General features: G+C 47.0%; 1 protein-coding gene across 3 annotated transcripts in view; it reads left to right on the top strand.

Annotated features, from left to right (window-relative positions):
- CEP162 (centrosomal protein 162) overlaps positions 1-24,076 on the top strand; it is a 2,248,134-nt gene that overhangs the window by 1,215,197 nt on the left and 1,008,861 nt on the right. For all 3 annotated transcript variants that reach the window (XM_069606335.1, XM_069606333.1, XM_069606334.1), the window contains one exon: positions 22,547-22,684. In XM_069606335.1, coding sequence (XP_069462436.1) covers positions 22,547-22,684 — 138 coding nt within the window. The remainder of the gene's footprint in view (positions 1-22,546; positions 22,685-24,076) is intronic.

The raw sequence follows: 24,076 nt of genomic DNA, 5'->3' as shown, positions 1-24,076 counted from the left end.
CCTTTTCTTACGGCCTCTTGTTACTATAATGTTCGCAAGCAAAGTAGAACAGCCAGAGTCTTTCGAATGGGCACCCACGTGGCACTGGACCACTCTCCAGCTGGTCTTTCCCTGCGCTTTAAAAGTTCACTAACACACAAGTTCTGTGTTCCCAATAAGTTGCTGTTTGCAGCCTTCGCTCAACACCGTCCGGTGTTGCTATCGGTTCTCCCTCCGACTCACCGGCTGTGCTGACCTCGTTGTTTCTTGTCTCTGGAGTCAAGGACTTTTCCACAGTAGTAATCACGCCTCCCTGAACCGGTTATCAGTGTGGGAGGGTCCTATGCACAGTGGACATCTGTTACACCACACGTCACCTGTAGTTCCCGTTCTTATGATTCCTTTCACTGAGGCTTCGTGGGCTTGAGTCGAAAAGGACAAAGGCACTTCGCTCCTTGTTGTCCTTTCCGTTCTCGCCGCCTTTCTCCACTGTTTGAAATGCCGTCCTGGAGTAGCTGCATCCTCATGCGTTTGTCCTTGCTCAAAGTGTGCTCTCGTGCTCTGCCTTTTATCCCTGTGGGGAAGGGAAAGGGCCATCGGGTTTGTGTAGTTATTGTCAATTGCCTGACTCTGGCTGACCCTTGTGTTGGGACAAGTCGGGTAAATGGCTCTGGTGTTAGTCTGTTGTCTTTAACAGTGTAAGAAAGTGTTTGTTTTGAAAAAAGGGGTTAGAGCTTCTAAGTATCCTACGGGGTAGGATGAGGAAAAGGTATTATGAGGAAGGGGGTACCGTGTCTCACCCGTCGGTGTCCCTCTTCCACTCCCTGAAGACCCTCCATCTAGGTGATCTCCCCCCACTAGTCCACCCCCAGGAACTGGATCCAATAGTGATGGCTGTGTCCTGGCCACCTGGGAGACACATCTCTGGGGACTAGCGGGTGAGGCGTATTCAGATTTCTCACACTCCTCTTCCTCGTCCCAGTACCATAGGTGTTATGGGACTTGAAGTCCATAATGTTTTTACACTTTCCAAGACTATATTCTTTCAATTGTGGGTTGGACTTCAGTTTGTCAGAAACAGGATGTTTTTTGAATATTAGCAATTACACTACTTGGCTCCACTTTACAATACGCCATCAGTGTTTCAATGAGATTGGAAGAATCATGAGCAGTGATATTGTGTTCAGGACATTTACCCACGACAGAACCATTATAATCAGGTGACATCACATGTGACCCATTGATTCCTAAGGTGTAAACCTTTTGTGTTTAGGTGTTTTCTCATATAATGTTCTTTGGGTTTTAACATGGGAGGGACTTGCGCATTGACCGCATGCCATTAGGTACTTGGGGATTATACGATCTTCATCCTCACAAAAAGAATAATGTGTCTCTACTAAGCAGACCCTCCAGCTTATTGCGATTTTGCGATCCCGCAAAATGCCGCGAAAACGGCCGTTTTGCGCAAAATGCCGCAAAAATGGCCGTTTTGTGCAAAAACAGCATCTTTTTAAAAAAAAAAAAAATTTTTTTAAGTAATCTGCAAAAATTACTGTTTTGAAAAAAAGAATCCTCAGGGTGCCAGGTGCTCAACTTTTTTTTTTGTTTTTATTTACACAAGAAATGAAATCACTTGCGCCCCAAAAATTGCAGCCCAATCCACAAGGGACACATGAATGGGCACATTTTATATGCGCGCCCATTCAGATGGCCTTTTTCACCTCCTTGATCAAATAAAGTGGCGTTTCTGTCAATTTAAAAGCACATCCCTCATTTCCAAGCAAGATGCACTTTTAAATGTGCAGAAATTGTAGGCAACCCTACGCGCACGGGATGTGGGGCTGCCACTGCATGACAGGGTCTTTCCTGACCCTGTCATGCATTTCTTTTAAGGTATGAACCGCTGCTGAGTCGCTTGCATTTCTGTTCCTCAAACAGGATAAAAATGCATTTTTTGGGTCACATTTTACAGCGGCAGGCACCTAGAGTGCCTGTCCCTGTGAAAGGTGCTGGGAGCTTGCAGAACACTGTCGGGAGAGCGATTCTATTCAAAGTACTCCCCATTTTGATGACAAAAATCTATCGAATGTTACAATTTGACCAATTACGTGCAGTACTATTCGATCGATTTTTATAAATACTGAACATGTGTTGCGGGGGTGTCACCCGCTCCCCTTGTTTAGTATTTTTGGTCTATGGTGGTTGCAGAAGTGTTTTCCCCTTTTTCCTCAAAATTGGAGGCGGGGACAGAAAAAAAAGGAAAATAACGAAAAAAGGACCCTGCAGAGTCGGATCCGACCCGCGTTAGAGGGACGGATCCGACCCGCGTTAGAGGGACGGATCTGGCACCGCAGGGTTGCAGGGGAAGCTGCAGCGACCAAGCGGTTAAGTAGGGGAGGGGGTCGGGTGGTGGTGAAAGGTACATTTTGGGTTGTTTGGCTGAAGTGCAAATCAATTTGCAGCAAAATTGACTACCGTCAATTCCGCCGCAAATAATTACACTTCGGTCAAACAACCCAGAACACCATTCAAGGCAGCTGCCAGCGCACAATTTGCGCTACAGCTCAAGCCTGTGGAAATGCGCCGGTCACCTTTGAGAATAAGGTGACCTGCTCATTTCCAAAAATGGGTTGTCTAAAAATAGCATATCCTCCGTTCTTTTTTTAAATGCCCCCTCATTTGAGGAACTGGGACAAAATCTACATTTAAAAAAAAAATAATAAAAATGGTTACACTATGAGAGAGAGGGAGAGTGATGGGTGAGATGTGAAGTGAGGGGCAAGAAAGCAGAGGAAGAGCGGTGGGTCAGAGGAGGAAGTGCTGCACAAGAGAGCAGAGGAAGCAGTGATGCGGTGGGCCAGAAATCTGAGAGCGAGCAGAGGTACAGAAAGTAGAGGAAGCGGTTGGCCAGAAAGAGGCAGTGAGCTGCAGATTGGGAAAAAGGATGAGGGAAGAATGTGATAGAATGGGAGAAAAGATGCAAGATGCAGAAGCAGCACAAAAGAATGAAGGACTGTATATTGAGGGAGGAATTGTAGAGTGTAAGGTGTGAGTTGGGAGTATGATTTGGAGTGTGGCAGGGGCTGGGCAGTGCAGATTGTGACTTGACAGTGTGACATAGCACGTGAGTATTTGTATGACAGAGTGAGAGGTTACGGAATGTAAGTTATGATGGAGAGTTGGTGAGATGTTTGTGGGTGTTTGGGGGATTGGAGAACATAGAAGGGGAATATTTTCAGCATTACAATTGATAATGATCAATTTAGTTAATACTATTAAATAGGCATGAAGATTAAACCAGAAATGTAGCCAAATCAAACACTGTTCTGCCAAGCCAGAGACATCTGGGACTCTTCCTATTAAATTAATACAAAAGACACATAATAATGATACCCTGGCTCTCTTCTAGCCTTGCACTCTACCTATTTCCTGCAATGTGGCAATCTTACACCCTCCAGTTAATACAAAATGTCCCGCAAAAATGCCGCAATAAATAAAGGTTTGTGCCGCAAAATTTGCCATTTCATGCCGCAAAATCCTGGAAGGTCTGACTAAGGGAGTCATCCCTTCTTCCCTACAGCCATCTTGTCCTATGTGATCCTCCCTCATAATGCCACCCCAGGCAGGATCATATAGCAGCTGCCTTTCCCATGGGAGGAGACATTAGGCTGGGGATCAGTTAAGATTCTGCAGGATTCCTCACAGACCTCACACACATCCTTGATAACAATCTGCAAATGGAGAGGTCATTGCCTTTTAATGCGGCCATCTCAGACCCCATTTCAACATTATGGCTGAGAGCCTGCTCGACTCCAGCCATGGAAACAGCTTACCAGAAAATACAAGCCGGTTTAAGGGGGATTTTCCCTTCCTGGTGTCTCATTTCGTAATAGAAGGCCTATTTGTATAAGCCACTACAATAAGCTCCAGATCAGCCATGTCCACCTCTAACCTGCCTACGGATAGTGAATGTGACAAATCAAAGTAATTCTTCCCTTCACCCCAAGGGGGAGACTCCCGGTTAGGGAGGTGAGCCTGCTCCGCAAGACCCTCCCTATGGTTGGAGACAAATGGGACCTCACAGAGAGAGACTCCCCTTTGGGGACAAGGAATCCCGTTCCTGTGAGGAACTTCCTAAACCACCTAGCTGCATACAAGAGACTGCCTATTAAAACAAATGATGTGACATCTTTTCATTTGGCTGAATGCAATGCAAAGCGAAACCCATGTGGAAAATAAAAGGAAGATGTCTCTTTAACAATAGACAGATGTTTAACTGCGACAATTCCGATGAGAGAAGGAGGAGAGTCTTTTGCGCAGGGGAAGCCTCCTAACATCAACATGTCTTGTGGGGGTTGGAGCGAATGCGAGTTGCAGGGCCCGTGATTTTCAACGAGGCAGAGAACACCAGTATGAAATGCTGGAGGCTCTGCATGTGCAGATTCGAGATAACCATTTTGCAGAGGAAAGCAGGAACGAGCTATCCAGTGGTGGTGTGACCACAAGTGCAGTGTTGTGGGCAGGATGCCCGAACAATGACACAGAGATCACCATTACTCGAAGCGTTGATAGCTTCCGATCATTCAGGCCATTGTTTGGCAGGGACCCTATAATGAACTGAGAACGAGAAGCTGATGAGCGAGAAAGAATACCCGAACGACAACCGAGCCCTGCCACCTCCCCCTGCATACAGAGAAGTTACTGGTGGAAAGTGGAGAAGGGGGGGGGATACCAGGGCACCATTATCGATCTGAATTAACTCATCCCAGTTCTCCAGCATGGGATCTGGCATGGATTCACATGCTCATGAATATTCCCAGTCGTCAGGCTGGGAATCCTCGGTAAAGAAAAAATCAGTATCAGTTTCGTTTCTGATCTATCTTTCTTAGTAGTAACCAATCACTGATCTCTGCGTCATACTGCCCCTAGCCAATGACTGCCCTCTCCCTAAGCCCCGCCTCTAGCAGCCATCCTCAGATTTTTACCGCACGCTCAAGTGTTGGGAGTCCTCGTGCTTTAGCTCTCGAGTTTTTGCTGCGTTTTCGTGCTTTTTCAGGAAACGTTTCTCATTTTTTTGGTTTAATCGAGCCTCAAGCTACAACATTTCTACTTCCGATACTTCCCCGTTTCGGAATTCTTCTTCTACGCCCCTCAAGGGTGAAGTTTTCGTCGAGTTTACGCTGCTTGGAGGTTTCCGGAAGATCTGCGGCCTACCTCAACGGACAAGGGAAGCTCGACGCCCGGATCCAAGCTGTTCAGGTGCTGCCCTGGATGCGGATTACAAAATGTTTTCAAGGAGGACGAGCATTCCCGATGTCTCTACTGCCTTCATGAGGACAAGACGCACGTGGAGAAGGACTGTGCGTTCTGCAAGAACCTTTCGGAACGGACCAAACAAGATCGTCGTTCTCGCCTCGCCGCCTGGCTGGATTAGGGCACAGCAGGTGAGAAGGCGAAGAAAAAGTCTGAGCGGGCTTCTAAGTCCTGTGAGGGCACCCCGGCGATGGGGGCCCAACAGAAGGCCAAGCACTGGGAGTCCGCGGGCACCGGGAGCGCCGAAAGGTCGGGCTCTTCGGCTGCCAGGCAGGGCGCGACTTCCCCGGCACGTTCAACCACGAGCCAGCGCTCTGGTTCGGGGAAGAGGAAGTCCGAGAACCCGGGTAAGCTGCTGGAGCGGCCCCGGTCGATCTTGAAGGGGGAGCGAGGCACTGACCCTCCCCCCAAGGCGAAGGCCCAGGACGCACCTAAGGTGGTGAGGGCTTTGATCCAGCCGGCAAAGGCCTCTATCGAAGTGGTCGCTGCGACCCTGGCGAAGCCGGCTGAGACTACGCCAGTGGAAACGGCTTCTGGGCGCAGAGTACCCCTGCCACCGTGGAGGGAATCCTCTTTCCAGCCCATCATTAAGACCCCCGTGAAGTCCCCGGCGGAAAAAGAGGGAGGGTGTGGTGGCCATTACAGACTCGGAATCAGCCTCTGAGGAGGATCTGGTGGAAACCGAGAAGGGCCTCAACAAGAGGTTCATAGGCTTCAACGAGAGGTTCGAGAAGGTTCGATCCCAGGGGACGGTCCCCGCTGACGTGATCGAAGATAGTGACGATGGCGACGAAGAGAGCCCAGTGGAGGGGCCATCCCGTCCGTTGCAGCCATTACCCGAGCCCCAGGATAGCTCGGCGGCCATTTTGTTGGCGATCCAATCCTTATGTACCGAGATAAGGATGAGATTACCACGGACCCTGATGGAGGATCCAGAACCAGGCCCGTCGGGAAACCCTCCGAACAAGCGGAGGAGAGTCCACCCCTCTCCGCCCTTTGTGACCGCGAGGCCGGTGGACCCCTCGCCGGACCCTAGAAAGGATACAGCGACGAATACAGCGACGGGGACAGACGACGGCGGCAATGACACACCGGATATCCTGTCATCCCCCCACCCCTCTTCGGGCTTCTCCAGCCGACGAAATTGGCTCCTTTCACGCCATGATAACCAGGGCATCCAAGCTCTTCCAGCTCTGCCCTGAAGAACAAAAAAAGGAAGGGTTTCTTTACCAACGACGAGAGGCCAAGAGGAAGACCGTCCTTGCAGTGCCTTTGCTCGACGACATCTGGGACGAGGGGCTTGCTTTCCTCAAGAACCCTTCCACGACACCCGCCAAGAGGGAAGGGTACGAGAAGAAGTACTGAGTCCCCGATGCCGCCCCCTTGTGCCTCAGGGCCCCGCCCACGCCGGACTCTGTCGTCTCGGCAGCGGCCAAGAAGAAAGCAGCGGGTGCGGCGGCTTCAACTTCCACTTCTCCGCCGGACAGCGAGGGCAAGAAGTTGGACTCCATTGGACGACGAGTCATCTCGTCGGCGGCGACAACGACTAAGGCGGCCAATGCCTTAGCGATCGTGGCCCGCTACAACAGTGAGCTCTGGTTCAAGATAGCTCCCCTGCTAGACTTCCTACCTGACGACAGGAATGCGAGGTGGTGTCGGATCACGCCATAAAGGTGGCAACGGACATTGCCGATACCGGATTTCGTCAGCTGGGCAACAGAGTTTGCCTCCGACGACGAGGATGGCTCAAGGCGACGGACTTTCGCCAGGACATCCACACCAGAGTATTGGATATGCCGTTCGACGGCAACAACCTTTTTGGTAAGGTGGTGGACGTGTCGCTCCAGGCCATCAAGACCGACTCGGAGACGGCCCGGGCCCTAGGGGTACTTCAACGACAACAGCCCTTTCCGAGCTCCGGAGGCAGACAGGGTGCCTCCAAGGGATCCAGCGGTGGCTCTTCCACATACCGCCAGACGGCCCGCTCCTCGTCCCAGGAGGCCTACAGAGGTCGCGGCAAGCAAGGGGGATCCCGCTGTCGTCGCCAAGGAGGCCAAGGCCGACCGTGTCATCAGGCCCCCACCGAAGCACCCCGGTGGGAAGCCGGCTGACGAAGTTCATCAGCGTGTGGGAGTCCATCTCCACCTACCGTTGGGTGCTGGACACCCTGGCCAACGGGCACTTGCTGGAATTCCAAAAGAAGTGCCCTCGCATTCCTCCCGTGGCCAGGAAGGAGAATCACGTCCCTCAACTGCTGTTGGAGGTAAGGGCGATGGTCAAGAAAGGGGCCAATGAGCTCGTCCCCAAGAGGCTCCGGGGCTCTGGAGTGTACACAAGGTACTTCCTCGTCAGAAAGAAGACAGCCGGTTGGCGCCCCATCCTGGACCTGTGTCGGTTAAACAAATACATCAAGGCGCAGAAATTCAGGATGGTCACCCTCCAGCACGTGCTGGGACAGCTGGAGGAGGGCGACTTCCTATCGTCGTTGGACCTGGAGGATGCTTACTTCCACATCCCCATTCTAAAAGGACACAGAAAGTTTCTCAGGTTCGTGTTTCAGGGACGCCACTACCAATTCAGTGCCCTACCATTCGGATTAAAGTCGGCACCCAGGGTATTCACCAAGTGCCTGGCACCAGTGGCAGCGCCTGCAGGGGATCCATGTCTACCCCTACCTGGACGACTGGCTAATCTGGGCAAGGACAAGAGAACTCGCCGTCGAACACACAGCGAGGACCATCCGGCTGCTCACGGAACTGGGGTTCGCCATCAACTACCCCAAATCCCACCTGGTTCCGTCGCAAGTAGCACTGTTTCTGGGAGCGAAGCTCGATACAGTGGGGCAATTGGCCTCCCCGTCAGAGGAGAGGACCAAGACCATTCTGGGCAAGGTGCGGCGCCTGCTAGCCACGGAAGTGGCCAGGGTGAGGTCCATCAAGTCCCTCCTCGGGATGATGTCCTCATGCATCTATCTTGTACCCCTTTGCAGACTTCGGATGCGTCCACTACAGGAGTTCCTCGACGCCCGCTGGTTTCAGGCGACGGGCTGCTTCGAAGACAGGATCCCTCTCGATGAGGATTTCCATCGGGCGATCCTATGGTGGGGCACCCGTGCTCACCTCACTACAGGCACAGACTTTCAAACCCCGGCGTTTCAGGAGATGGTGACGACGGATACCTCTCTGGAGGGTTGGGGGGCCCACACAGGAGATCTCCACGCAAGAGGCCTTTGGCTCCCGGAGGAGAAGTCTCTCCACATCAACATTCTGGAGCTCCGAGCAGTTTTCTGGGCGCTCGAGTCATTCCTTCCGTCCCTCAAGGACAAAGTGGTGAGGATCTTCACCAACAACACCACCACGATGTTCTACATACGGAAGCAAGGGGGCACCAGATTCCCAGCCTTATCCAAGGAGGCCCAGGATCTGTGGCACTGGGCCATCGGCCAGGGGATGTTTCTGGTTCCCTTCCACTTGGCAGGAATAAAAAACACCATAGCCGACTCACTCAGCATCAGCAGGGAGCTGCGCTCGTGCCACGAGTGGGAACTACGTCAGGACCAGGTGGATCGGTTCTTCCGACGATGGGGCAAACCCCTGATCGACCTTTTCGCGACGGCGACGAACTCCAAGTGCCAGAGGTTCGCAAGCAGGTTCCCGCAGCCGAGGAGCATGGGCGATGCTTTCTCGTTCCCCTGGGACGGGCTGTTTCTATACGCGTTCCCTCCGTTGCCGTTGCTGCTCCGCCTCATCAACCAGCTCAAGAAGTCCAGGTGCAGAATGATCCTCGTCGCACTGGCGTGGCCGAGGCAGATCTGGTTCCCGGACTTTCTGGACTTGTCAACATCCCCACCAGTCAAGCTGCCGGCGGACGCGGATCTTCTCTCCAGAGAAGGAAGCTCCATTCTCCATCACGACCCACAGTCGCTGAACTTGCAGGCCTGGCTCCTGCAGCACTAGAGTTTGGAGGGTACGATATCCCGGCTGACTGCAGAGAGGTTCTTGCAAAAGCCAGGGCGTCCTCAACTCTCAATAGTTACGGTCATAAGTCTGGTGCCGTGCACAGAAGATTAACCCTCTGCGGATTACGGCCCCTCAAGTACTGCCGTACCTACTGTTGCTGGCTGAAGCTGGACGAGCTCACGCCTCCATCAAAATACATCTGGCTGCCATCTCCCGATATACCAGGACTGCGGGACGGGCGTCCTTGTGGTCTCATCGCCTGGTGAAGGAATTTATGAAGGGACTATTCCGATCGTTCCTGCCGGTGAAGGCTCCTGCTCTGGCGTGGGAGCTTAAAGTGGTGCTGACCAGGCTCATGGGGGCCCCATTCGAGCCTATGCATTCGGCGCCTTTGAAGTTCCTGTCATGGAACACAGCGTTCCTCGTGGCCATCACCTCCGCATGACGAGTGGGAGAGATCCAGGCCCTATCTTGCAAGCCTCCATACTTAACTTTTCATGACACGAGGGTGGTGCTGAGGACGCATCCCTCCTTCATTCCCAAGGTGCCGTCGGACTTCCACCTCAATGAGCCCTTGGTGTTACCAGTGTTCTTCCCGTCGCCTTCGACGCTGGCCGAGAGGACTTTGCACTCGCTGGATGTAGCTAGAGCGCTGAAGTTCTACGTGGACCGCACAAAGAGTTTTGGGAAGACGTCACAACTGTTTGTGAACTTTGGGTCTGTGAATCAAGGGAAGGCTCTCTCGAAGACTTCCATTTCCAGATGGCTCTCCGGCTGCATTATGCACTGTCACCGGTTGGCAAACCGACCGCTGCCCGGCCGTCCGAGAGCCCATTCGACCAGAGCGATCGCTGCTACCACGGCGTTCCTGTCTGGTGTGCCCCTGCTGGACATCTGCAGGGCTGCTACGTGGAGGTCGACGCACACCTTCAGCAGATTCTACTGCGGCGATCAGGACTTCAGGGAGGAGTCCAGGGTCGGCCAAGCAGTGCTGTGCAACCTGTTCGTCTAAGGTGAGCCTGGTGAGGAGGTAAGAGACGCTTAATGTTGAGTTTTGGATGTAATGCTTAATGTTGAGCCTTTGCCACCTCCCGTGGTTGTGCATGTGTATACTGCTATGTATTCTTTTATTCATGAGCATGTGAATCCATGCCAGACCCCATGCTGGAGAAGGAAGACGTTACTTACCTGTAACTGTTGTTCTCCAGCATGGGTCTGGCATGGATTCACATGCGAACCCTCCCGCCTACCCCTCTGCGGCTCTTCTCTTGGTCATACTGCCACTTTGCATGCTACCAAATCTGAGGATGGCTGCCAGAGGCGGGGCTTAGGGAGAGGGTAGTCATTGGCTGGGGGCAGTATGACCCAGAGATCAGTGATTGGTTACTACTAAGAAAGACAGATCAGAAACGAAACTGATACTGATTTTTTCTTTACCGAGGATTCCCAGCCTGACGACAGGGAATATTCATGAGCATGTGAATCCATGCTGGAGAACAACAGTTACAGGTAAGTAACGTGTTCCTTCTAATGACGAAAAACGTAAAGATGAGACTGTGTAATTGGAATTGTAAAAAGCAGAGAAAGCAAGTAACTAATAACCTGGTTGCAGAAGAGAATTATTATCAGAAGAAAGAAACTCATCCCAGTTCTGAGGACAAGATATTAAAAGGGAAACCAGTTAACAAGAGAAGTGAAAAGAATATACAAAAGGGCTTTACCCAACCCAGGTGTGGAATAATCAAAGACTGGAAACAAATCTCCTGGGAGGGAGGGAAAATAGCCTATGAACAGGATAAAAGAGGTGAGAGTGTACGACAGATAATTCATTGTAAGGAAAGCCTAAAAAGGGGTCAAAATAAACCGAAATCCTGAAATTAAAGACTGGGAAGAGTTTACATGGGATTACAAGAGTTTGAGGAATCACCTCCAGAGAAAAGATTCTAAATGTAGAACCACAGAAAGCACGAAAATCAAGAGTGTCTTTGAAGAACTACAAGGACTGATCTCAGAGACTATTCAACAAGACTTTATTAAGAAATATGTGTACTACAGATAAATGTTGTAAATAAAGAGTCTATCTGAAGAGAAGACCAGGCAAATATAAGACACTCTCCTGGCTTATTTAATTTAGTTAGATATAATGGTTGGGTCAGATAGAGTTCGTTTGGACAGAGGACACATTTATTTTGAACTTACTGACAAGCACCTTTAGTTACTTTAAATAGGTAGGGTATTCCCTCTAGCAACAGGGAAAGTTAGGCCTTTTATTTATAATTTCATTCAAGATTTAAATAATGTCCTCGGAGTGTCCAATTCCTCCTTCCGACCTGCCACAATAATCTACTAAAAAAAATACCCTATCTAAGAAGATCTTCACCTCGGGCAGCATGGCTTTGAAGGCAGTTAATGCATCCTGTACATTCGCGAAGTACTCTCATGAGCAGTGGAGACTCATAGCGGAAGCAGCAGAGCACATCCCAGTTGTTAAAATGAGTGATGGGTCCCTGCGGATTGTTGATGACTGCAACAAAGTGGCATGACAAGCACTGCAGTCAGGCCTGGACACTGCAGATTGCTTAGGCCGTGCAAAGGGTTTGTCCACTGTGTTAAGGAGGTCCGCCTACCTTCACAGCTCAGGTTTCTTGCCAAATTTCCAAACTAAGCTGTTAACATAGCTTTCGACGGTGAGCACCTGTTCGGCCCCAAGAGCCGATGAATACTTGAGAAATTCAAGAATTCTAATTTAGCTGGCAAGTCGCTAGGTTTAGCAATGCAGCAACTTGCTGAGCAATTTTCCGGCTTCTACTCTAGGGAAAGACTACAGACGGTACATTCTGTTTGGAAAGAGAGCACAGCTCCTCCAAGCCAGGCAAGGAAAGAGGCGTTTCTGGTGTCACGGACAGAGCAGAGGAGCCTTTAGGCGCCAGAAGACAGTAGCAGATGCGGCAAGGGCATCAGCGCCCACTGAACAGCTTTGAGGTTTCCCCACATATTTACCCGGTTGGAGGGAGAATTTCCGAGCACTTGCTTCAGTGGAAGGAGATATTTCCGATGCCTGGGCAGTGCAGCTCATCAAAGGTGGTATGGCGAGTCAGAAGGACGACACACTCACTGAGGGCATAGTGCAGAGTATATAATACGGTTTACGTCTCTTTGCCTAACTCTATGGGTATTTGCTGCCAATGTTATTAACTAAGGTGCTCATCCGTCAGTCATAAATGTCCAAAGGCAAAAGTCTGCTGTCCAAAACTACCCTTACTGACCTATCACTGTGACAACCCAACTGAAATCAGGATAATGGCTCCCTTCTCCTGAAGGTACTTCTAGTGCCAGTCTTTAGTATCCATAATGTCTTGTGACTTTTTGAACCAGAACTCTTCAGTTCCTTAGTTGGGTTATTGGATTTTCTCTCCTCTTTGGGGATCCTTCTTGGATATCTCTTATTAATTCTCCCTTCTTGGTTGTAGTTCTCTTTGTATCGGTTGAGTTTAAGAGCTTTGTTGTGCTATACTAGATGCATAATTCAATTGTTGCTTTTCTCTAAGCTCTTTATCATATCTGATTTTCTCTTCAAAATTATGTTCATACAAATGATTGGAATTATTTCCCCTTTTCCTAGGGTATGTTTATCAATACTTCCCCTCTCTTCTTATCTAGTTGCTCATAAGTTCTTTCTCTGATGTGGAGAGGCTGCACAGACTGGATCCTAAGAGGGCTTTCTGCTTTTATGTGGCTAGGACTGCTTAATTCAGGCATGATGACCAACTCTTTGTGACATTCTCTTTTGTCCTGGAAAGGTCTGGCTATGTCAAAACAGACAATCTCATTGCAGAGTTTTATCCGAGAGCAGGTAAAGATCTGCCAACAGGCATCAGGGCGCATTCCTCCAGTGGTGTGGCAGCATCGTCTGCGTTGCAGAGGGGTGTTCCAGTAAATGCAATATATCAAGCAGCAACATTGTTGTCGCTCCACACATTCACCAAGCATTAGTGCCTCGATGTAACACGTGTTTGAGGTGCTCAATTCAGAAGAGCGGTTTTGCAGATCATTCTTTGTTTAGGGACTTTCGGCCTGTCTCCACACTCTGCACTGCTTTGGAAATCTAACTGATGAGGAATATGTTGGAAAATGCAATCCATTGAAGGAGAAATTACTTTCCAGTAATGTTCTTTATATGTGTTAGGTACAATTTGATGCCTTGTTGTTGTAATGCTGTCAGTCAGTGACTTTCAGTACAGTCCTGTTCCTCAAGAAAAAGGTGTTTGGCTATTTTCAACCGAATCCCTTTGAATACTTCTTCTGCAGCTGCTGAGCTAGTGGGGGAAGAAAAGGTGAGGAACTGAGGTGTGGGTGTAGTGACGTAGTAAACATGGCGGCTGATGTCCCGTCCGGAGGCGACTAGTGGCATGGTCAAGTCAAGAGGGATTGAGTTGTACTATGCCCCTTATAGAAAATGTTTCTGAGCAGCTGGCGCTGGAATCGATATCTATTTGATGAGGAATCTGCGGGAGAAGAATCCATAGAGAGAACATTACAGTTAAGTAATTTTCCCTTTGTTTACATAGGCGGGTTACATTAATAAAAATGTGATTAATTAAGCAATATGCCCCGAGCAGTGGGGGCATTACCGAGTCAGGTAATGCCCCGGGGCCCATAGTTATAGGCTTGAGCGAAGCGAGGTCCTTAATGAAGGCCCCGGGGCATTACCTGACTCGGTAATGCCCCCACCGTGAGGGGCATATTTCTATTAGTACCCCGGCCCACAAGATCTGCGTGACCGGGGCACTAAAAGCAGTCTTTTCTGTCCTGAAACGCTGCAGCGTTTCGGGACAGAAAAAAAAAACAAGAAAATGGCCGCCGGGAAAGGGAAAACAGAGTCAGTTTTCCCTTTCCATGGCGGCCATCGGGAACAGACGTGCTGGGAACAGAAGTGTTCCCGAAAGACGACAGAGAAGAAGGTAAGTGGGGTTGGGGGAGCGGAAAAAAAAAAGACGCACCAGACTCCCCAGCGGGAGACGACGGTAGCCTCCAGCCGTGTGGAGGCACGGAGCGGGGATGGCTGCCACGCTGCCCACCGTGGATAAAGGAGGCAGAAGGTAAGTGGGGTGGGGGAGGGCAGGGAGGTGGAAGGAAAGGGGAAGAAAACAAAAAACCCTACCTAAGTCCCCGGCGAGTGGCGAAGGCAGCTTCTCAGCCGTGGGGAGGCTTGGAGCGGGGATGGCCCCGCTTCGAGCCTCCTCATTGGCTGAGGGGCTGCCACGCCCCCCACCGTGGACAAGGCGGCTGGAATCACGGCCTGGTAATGACCCGGCAAGAGCCAATCAGAATGCGTGTTGCATTCTGCTTGACTCTCGCCGGGTACTAATAAAAGAAAGCAGACATTTTTTATTGTCCAATTTTATGTAGTATTTAATAGGTGGAGGCTTGCAGCAAGGCACTTGCTTTTTGTTCTACAAAATGCAGAAAAGCTATAATTAGTGTTGTACTTTTACCCAAACAGCACAAAGCTGCATCCCACAGTTTCTACTTCCCAAATGCATAATCTGAATTGGATATGAAGTCATGCAAATCTTCAATTCTGAACCTTTTGGTTTTGTCAAAATGCATCGCAATTTAAAGTTTGTTGGATAAAATAATTGCACATTAGAGATAAAAAATCATTATTTTTTAAACTAAAGCAAACCGCAGTATAAACAAAGACAACCTTATCAGGACCTATCAGCAAGGAAGTTCAAATGCCAGGCCCACTCTAAGAGAGGGAAAGCGAAATGTGTCCAGGATCACACAGTGGGGTTATGCCCAAAGAGTCTTTGTAGATAGTTCATAAAAGATTGAGATCAAGTAAGGAAAAGTTAGTTAACAGGCCCCAGGCTAACCCAGGTTAGAAAGTTGAGGATTTACTGTCACCCCGAACGATCTGCCGCAAGGGAAGCCAGGCGGGACACAGTACCTGAAAATGGGAAGAACGCTCCAGCGGGGGCAGTTGTTCCCGGCAGCGGGTGCAAGTCAGTGTTTCGTCCAGAGGAAGAGGAGGTCGTTGCACTGCCAGGGAAGAAACCAGCCGCAGACTTTTCTGGTTACAAGGTACTACCCTTTTCTTCGTGGTAGTGGTAAACCGTGGTATTCCGGTTGCCGGGGTGCTTGGCATGGGCAAGGTGGCCACGAGATGGTCCAGGAAGGCGAAAAGACGGGCAAACTGGTTATCCCCACCAGTCAAAGGAAGAAGACTCTCCGGGTTGGAGATCTCCTCTGTCGTCGGGAAAAGTGGTGAGACGGTTCAGCAGGGCGCCACCGGTGGTGTCGTGCTTGCAGGTCGGCTCGGCTTCTCCCTCCTCGGATTCTTTAGGTCCTGTGGCGACTTCCAAGTCCCCAAAGCCCTGCTATTATGAAGAAAACCCCCATTCATTCAGCCTAGCTGTCACTCAAACATGCTAAGTGGTGAGCCGGGCGGCTCACCACTTGGGCCAATCACACAAGAGTGCGACTTGAGTTACCAAGGTAACTCAGTCCAGGGTGCCTAAACCCGCTCCCACACCCCCTGTGGTACCCAGACAGAGTGGCACCACTTTTGGAGGCTTCTGTGGAGAAGCCCGCCAAAAAGTGGAACAAAGGGCTCGACTTGGGTTGGAGTCACAGAAGCGAACACAAACGCCATTTTGGAACCAGGTTTCGGCAATAAATACCAACTGGTGAATTTATATTAATTTAATAAACCGGCGGTATGTTCGAGGCTATTTTAAAGAGTGGTAGCCTCGAACAATGGGAAAATCCCATAGGAATATATTTGCGGTCGAATATAGAAAGTAGTATCCACTGCCACCAGCCAAAACTCGGTCGGGGGGGACTGGACAGTGCCCCTCGAACAACAGACCCCGGGGCAATCGAATTGCCACGACCAGTATGTCCACAATATGATGGTTTGTACTGGTTCTGTTCACAATTTAAGACTAGTAAAGCCAATGGTGACTTTACATGCCCTGGGAGACAGTAGTCAGTCCAGGGTATGGAGTCTGTTTGGGGGTCGCTACGACACCCCTGGGTTACGGCACGGAGGGTGCAGTGTAACCCACATACCAAAAACACATGAAGCCCTATGGGGTAAAGGACCCCATAGCTCATAAAACACATACAAAGTCAAAGGAACACCTCAAATCATGTCTAAGAGTGGGAGGAAAAGTCTCACTCTTAGCAGGAGAAAAAATAAACCCCAAAAATCCAGCAAAGCTGCTGGGGGACTCACTAGGTTTGGGAAATTAGCCTTTACAGAGAATTCTCCCTAACGGACAATGCATAGCATGAGATGTATGTGGTGTGTGGTTGCATGATGGGCTTGAGAGGTGCTTAGGTTTGCGCTTTTAGTTTGGAGGGTTTCACCAGCTTATTTTGCAAGAAATTATCCCCATTTTCATGGAAGCAAGCTTGGTTTGCCCAGCCAGCTGAACATGTGCATCAGCGCTAAGAGTTGGATGTGTAGGAAGTGAGCATGGGGGAAACTAGTGTTAAGAGGGTAGAGTAGGGGAAGAGTAGAAGTTGTGCTCTCACAGTGCTGTACCTTTTGTGAAATAATCTGCATCAAACACAACCAAGGTGCCATTCAGAAACAGGGTGCCATTCACCAACGTATTATGGTGAACAGGAAAGACACTGATGTCTAGCCAAAATCAGTCAAGGTAGAGTAGCAGAGGAGTAAGGCTTAGACTCCGGACAGGTGTGAGCGTGGTCTAAAACTACAATGAGACGCACACAGAGCACTCCAGACATAGTTAGACTGAAGAGTACAAAATATACAATTATTTAGTAGGTCTTAAAGATACACTCTAAGCAATGAAAGGTTCAGCTAATTATTATCACACCACTATTATCATGTACATTTATTCATTCACTATTGGGCGGTCTTGCTAACAGAACACCAGCACTTTACCTTTAGAAAGTGTTTTTTAATAGTTGGTTGAGTCAAGATCAACACTGTAAATAACTGTGTGGTAAAACAAATGAGAAATGTAGGACAAGAATAACAACATGATCAGCAGGCATAGACCCTCCGGCAGGGGTCGGGGCAGGTTGTTCCCAACAGTCAAGGGGTCGAATCTCTGATGAGGGTCTTCTGGAGTTCAGGAGAGAGAATCAGGGCTTTGCTGGTACTTGGGCAATTGGGCAATAACTTAGGCAATGCTGGTTAGCTGAAAGGGCCGTCCTCTGGTCTTCAGCAAGCTGCAATTGTTTGTAGGGATCTTGGCTCCAGTGATGATCTGTCGGATGTGATGAAAATGATTTTTTTTCTATTTTTATATGTGTGGGTATATGTAGATATATATATTATAGGACGGTGGTCGCCGCCCTATGGTTAAGGTGATACCTATGAACGAGCCTTAGAAAATCTGAAAATTCGATTGCTGATAATATTTGACTTCCAATGGATTTGACTGATATTTCAAAAACAAAAGGTTTGTCACATGCCCCCTCTCCCCCGGACTGGCAATTCTGGGAAAGATTTTTTAAAAAATGTAAAGGTTATTAAAAAAGCAAACAAACGCTGTTTTCAGCCTACTCCCATTCTTTTTCCAAAAGAGAAAGTCCAAATGTGGTAAAGCAGAAGCGCAAAAACTGCTGGGCGCAGAGCTCCAGATAAAATTTGGAAGTGGTAGTATTTTACTCGCTATTTTTTAAAGTTGGGAGTAAAATAATTTTTTAGGGAGTAAAAAATGTAAGTCGAATTCCCAAAGAGAGTATTTTATAAGGAAGTAAAAGTATGTTTTAACTAGAAAACATAAATCTTTAATGAATATTTCTTTGCACATAAGTTATTCATCCACTTAAAAGATACATGTTTACTTCTTCCGATCAGGCAGTTAGAATAGTAGCTTCTTCTTGTGGTGCTACCTGCACTACTGATCCATACTAATATCCATGGAGCTTTGTGAGTGAAAGCAGGGTCACACGGTTCTACGTGTCTGTTTCCTATTTTTTGTTGAGTATTTTGACTCCCTATTTTTATTTTTTGGGAGTATTTGCCTATTTTTAGGGTGTAAAAGTGGCTGATACAACCCTTATTTGTAGTGCTGGGCGGGCGGGTTTGGACCAAATAAGAAACAACTTGGGCACGATTTCCAAGAGAGGTTTGGGGTAAATCTGGTCAGTAATTTTAAAAATATTTCACAGGGAAGGGGCTGCCTCCTACTCCTCCAAAAAATGGCTTTATCTCCTATGTTTCTTTGCAGCAGAGAGGCTGTTCAGAAGACTGATTTTTTTTTTTATTGCTCTACGTAGGTGATTATCAGGGTAATACCGGGGGAATGCGAAAACGAAAAGTGCTCAAAAAATATTTGGAGGAGGAAAAACAATGCAATTGCGTCAGGCTTGATGTGGGGAGGGGGAAAGAGGATACCATGTGAAATTGGAGATTTGAGGTGGTCTGGGGAGCCAGCTACAATTCAAAAGTTTTTGGATTATCGGGGGAATCTCGCGATATTCCCGCAGCAATAACGTAAAACGCGGTCAGAAAAGAAAATGTGTCACAAGAACCAACGAGTGAAAGGTGGTAATGGGAGAGGGTCAGAGAGGGAAAAAGCAGCTGAGAGAATTGGAGGGGTATGGAAAGTGGAAGGGGCACCTAGAGAGTGCCTGTGAGGACTGGGAAGAGTATTTGATTTCCGAACAATACCAGGGGAATCTCGCAGACATGGGTAGTTCATTATCTTTGTATGTGTAGTTCGTTGTCATTATCAGGGAATATTAGGTAAATCCCATGGGAATCGGAGGAGAGTGGGAAAAAATGACATTTTACACATATAGTGATCACATCTACTGGGCAGTGGGTAAAGGGTCATCGTGCCACTGGCTAGCGGGCCCCAAACAGACATATTGGTGCAACATGTACAGTGGCCATGGCTGAAGGCCATGGCTAGTGGGCCCCAAAGAAACCTATTAGTGGAACTTGTACAGTGGACACAGCCGAAGGAGATGGATAGAAAGGGAGATTAGAAAGTAAATATTTAATAGACTTTGCATTGCTAATATTCTCAGTCATTTCTTTTCTAAATTCATCATTTATTTTAAAAGGAAGTGACTAAGAATATTACTTATACTACATATGTGTTAGTGTTAAAGAAACAAGAGCAGACTACAATGTACTGTGTTATGAAATATGTACATGTGTTATGTCACAAAGCAAAGTTGTCATAATTCAAAACGTAATGAATCAAACCATTGATGTCATCATTGCAGTCATACATTGCGCAACAAGGGGCACAAAGTTGAAACGTGAATGCTGAATTTCAAGGGTTTTGATGCGTTAAGTCTGATCACCTTAACAACTTTCTCTTAACCAAGTCTTTTTACTGAATTTCAACATTGCAGTTAAATTGACCAGATGTAAGACAACAAAACCCTTGGAATTCAGCGGATGTGTGAAGTCATGACCAGCTTAACTTGGCGCGCTCCTGTTGATGTCCCCAATAATGCCATTTTGTAGGTCATTGTGAATCCCTTCTTTTGTAATACGTATGTGCTCATGGGCTTTGCAACGGGAACGTGCCAAGTTAAGCTAGTCATGACGTCCCACACATCTGCTGAATTTCAAGGGGTTTGCTGCATTTAATCTGGTCAACTTCTTTGATTGCGTTTTTTTCCAAGTGAATTACAATGGTTTTGTTATGCCATAGTTTTCTTACAGGCCACTGGCCTTCGGCCGTGGCCACTGTATATGTTCCTCCAATATGTTTCTTTTACACCCACTAGGTGGCCATGGCTGAGCGGGCCACTAGCCATGTCCAGTGGCCATGTACACTGTACATGTTCCCCAATATGTTTATTTTGGACCCACTAGGTATACATGCTGGTGCCACTATACAGTATTCACACCATTATTAATAACCTTTTCATTTTTTGATGAATTGTTCCCAAAATGTCCAGTTTGGTGGGTAGGGGGGGGCTTGGGCAATCGCTTGGCTTAGAAAATGTCATCCAAATCCATCCAGCAAGTCAAAGGTTAGTAGCCTCTCTCAGCCTCTCTGCTGCAAAGCACCAAGACCGATATAAGGGTATTAAGGCACAGGGGGCACCCTGTTCTCTGTCAGATATTTTAAAAACTACTGGATGGATTTATCCCAAACCAGTAAAGGAAATTAAATCAACACTTTGTGCCCAAATTGTTTCTTATTTGCTCCGAATCTGCCAAGTGGTTTTCACACTTCGGCTGTTCAAAAACTGCACTTTTTCTCTACGGGAAAATCAATACGAGTAGGCTGAAAACAACGTTTTTATGTTTTCTTAATTACATTTTCATTTTGTAATGAATCCTTACCAAAATGTTCAGTTTAGTTTGGCTCTTAATAAACTGTTTGTTTGGAAAAGGTCATCCAAATCCATCCAGCAAGTCAAATGTTATTCACCTCGCTCAGCCTCTCTGATGTAAAAGGCACCACGGCCGATATAAAGGTTTTACAGGGGGCAACCCCTTCTCTGTCAAATATTTTAAAAACTACTTGATTGATTTACCCCAAACCAGTCAAGAAATTTAAGTCAACACTTTATGCCCAAGTTGTTTCTTATTTGCTCCAAATCTGTTCAGCGGTTTTCATGCTACGGTCGTTAAGAAACAGCACTGTTTCTCTATGCAAAAAATGAATGGGCTGAAAACTGTTTTCTTAACAACTTTTTCATTCCATAACTTATTGTACCAACATTTCCAGTTTGGAGGGGGCCCCTTGACAAACGTTTTGTTTTGAAAATTTAATCTGAATCCATTTAGCAAGTCAAAAGTATTAGCAATATAATTTTGGGGAAAGAAATTGCTACTTTTTCATTTATGAAAATCCTGTCAGCCTTTGTGCTGCAATACACCATGCGAGATATAGCTATCATTTTGGGAGAGGGGGCACCCCGTTCTTCATATTTTCAAAACTACTGGACGCAATAACCCCAGACCCTTTCCGGAAATCGAGTCAGCACAGACCGCAAGACCCACATGCACCACCTGCTGGCACCGCCTTACCACCCCCAAATTCAAACGTCAAAGATCAGGGGGTAAAGGCTTCCCGGTTTTAGCCGCTAAAAATTGGAATGCACTACCACCATCGTTGAAAGCAGAAGAATCACTCTTCACCTTCCACAAACACCTAAAGACCATACTGTTCTCTCAGGAAATTGCCAAATGCCCTTTCTTTCCCAAGCCAACAACAACAACATAACTGTCCGCACCCAACACCAGCCACTGAAACGATCTGGGAGCCCTAACCCGATTCAACTGACATTGACACTGACTCACCATAGCCTTATGTCGCACTCCTATAACACTATGTAATACTTGTGCAATTTGAATGCCTATAATCAGCGCCTTGATGCCTAAGGATTAGTGCGCTGTACAAGTGAAATATAAATAAAGAAATACCTGGTCCAATTCCGTCCAGCGATTGTCGCTGTGAGCTTGAGCAAAATGTGACTTTTTCTCTATGGGAAAATGAATGGGGACTAGGCCAACAGTGTTTTTTATACTGTCTTAATAACTTTTTTTCCCCATGTATGTTTTTATTGGCATTTTGTTTAAACAAAACATGAAATAAACTCCCCTTCCCAACTATCCCATCCCCTTGTCAGGTCTTGATAGTTCCAGTCCTTTTTCTTCATATCGTTTCGCTCGTTCCGTTTTCCTGTTGCACTCAATTGAGTCCCCGCTTTTTTTAACGTATCTTTCCCAAAATGTAGTCTAGTTGGGTTTGGGAGGTGGAGGGGAGGCTTGGCAAGGTTCGCAAATATTTGTATTTCACAAAATGTTCCAAGCCGTGACTCTAGGGAATTCACAGGTCACTTCTGGGGTGTTACCCCTGGTCTATTTGTACTAAGCACTGTTCTTTTGTAAATCGCTTTTTGAATCGACATGTAGTTTGATAAATGATAGGGGAAATGTGTATGTAGTGTGTTTTTGATAAACCTTTTCTTTACAGACCACTTTCACTGTACTCTGGGGATTTTGCCCTTCAGCAAGCTGGCGGATCCTTGTTAAATATTGGCGGGTGAAGCAAAGTTTAGATCAATTTGTCTTGGTTTGGTATCTTCATGGAAACTTAAGTTCCTGGAGGGAACCAGATGATCGTAACTCTGTGTAAAGTAACACATGAATAATGGTATAGTGGTATATTAGTGATGATTCTGTGAGAAGCGGAGAACTGTCTTCTGTTGCATTTACAGCCTGATACTACTAGCAGTATTGTATTATGCCTGTTCATGTGCGTTTTACATGTTTCCTTCATTTGCTTGTGTCCTCCCTGTCCTAAACTATATGTGTATGCATTCAGTTACACAGTGTCAAGGAAATGAGTCAAAAAAGCAAAACTTTGATGGGAGATTTAAATGAACCCATCACCGATGAAAGGTTAAAGGAAATACAAAAGGAAATTAAAGAACAAGAAGAGCTTCTTCAAGGTTATCAACAGGTACTTCCGTTTTAAGATTTTTATTTAGACTTTTGCAACAGCCCTTTTGAAAAGTCATCCATTATTAATGTATTGTATTGCATTGCATCACTTGGCCATGAAAATTGTCTTGCACTGTAATTGGTCCGTTGTAAGTTGTGCTTTTCCCTGTTTTATTGTAAAGACAGCTCTTTCATAGAAAGCAGTGGGACACCTTGAGTTAAGTGTGCATTTATGTATTTCTGATTTGTTAAGCGCCCACCGTGAGGACAGTTGCTGTGTGGTGCCTCCATAACAAAACGGTGAAGATGCAGGATATTTGAGGTTTGGAAGGTATTTGCATTCTTTTCATTATTATTACGTGCTTATGGTTAATCAAAACCTTTAGCACAGCAATGAAATTACACATACAATAATATAAGTACATACACACAAACATGATGCAACAAGCAGATTAATAATTCATCAATTTCAACATGATAATGCGTCATTTTTCGTAATCTTCAAACTGGTGCATGCAAAATTAACATATGCAATTTTTGAAATCTCCTATGCAATTCTGGAATAAGATATCTAAAAAAAAAAACTTGTGTGCAATGCTCACTCGTCCAACAATACTCTAACAAATATACCCATAACTTATTTATAAACACCATATCTCAGCCAGTTTTCCCCTAAAAAGCCTAGCTGCCATTTTCCATATATAATATGCTGCTCCCGTTATGACTATGAACTCTGCTGAATTGGGCAAAATTGGTCCGTTGTGTTGATTGTTGGGGTATTGACCAAATACTTTTAAGACAACAGTGGTTAAGTGCCTTGAAACCAGTAATTATATGACTTGTGGTTTCTGCCTCTATAATACACAATCAACACTTCCTTGCCTCATATAAGGGGCCCACCCAAGCTTCAGCATGATCATGAGTGGGGAGCACATTGAAGCGCAAATACAGAATGAAACGTCTGAGTTAATCACTGAAAAATGTTGTCGGGTAACTCTGAGGTTTCCCTAGTGTTATGCACTGTGTGGTGTACGCTGCAGACTGTTTTTTTTAATTAAGTCTCAAGATTATTTTCCAGGTCCCACTCCATGGCTTTGGTTTTTAACTTCACATAAAACAGAGTATTCGTCATTTCAGAAATGGGAGATGGATCCAAATTAATTGCTAAGAGGAATTCCTTGACCATATTCGCCAACTTCAAAAGGGGAGCATTGGTGTTACACGCACAATAATCCCTAGCAATAATATCCATTAGACTATCTTCCAGGCCTCCTGCAAGCATTATCTTTGCATACAGCTTACAGCACTGAATTTTCTGTACCGTGAGCTGAGATGTAAGCCTAAACTCACACCTTGTGGCTTCTATAGGGACTGAGCGAGGTATTCTTAATGTTGCACGCCATAATTTACC

The sequence above is a fragment of the Ambystoma mexicanum genome, chromosome 4p (assembly GCF_040938575.1).
Source record: "Ambystoma mexicanum isolate Mex_15411 chromosome 4p, UKY_AmexF1_1, whole genome shotgun sequence".
Lineage (NCBI taxonomy): Eukaryota > Metazoa > Chordata > Amphibia > Caudata > Ambystomatidae > Ambystoma > Ambystoma mexicanum.
Note: the sequence above shows the minus strand (reverse complement) of the source record. Positions and strands in the feature narration are given on the sequence as shown.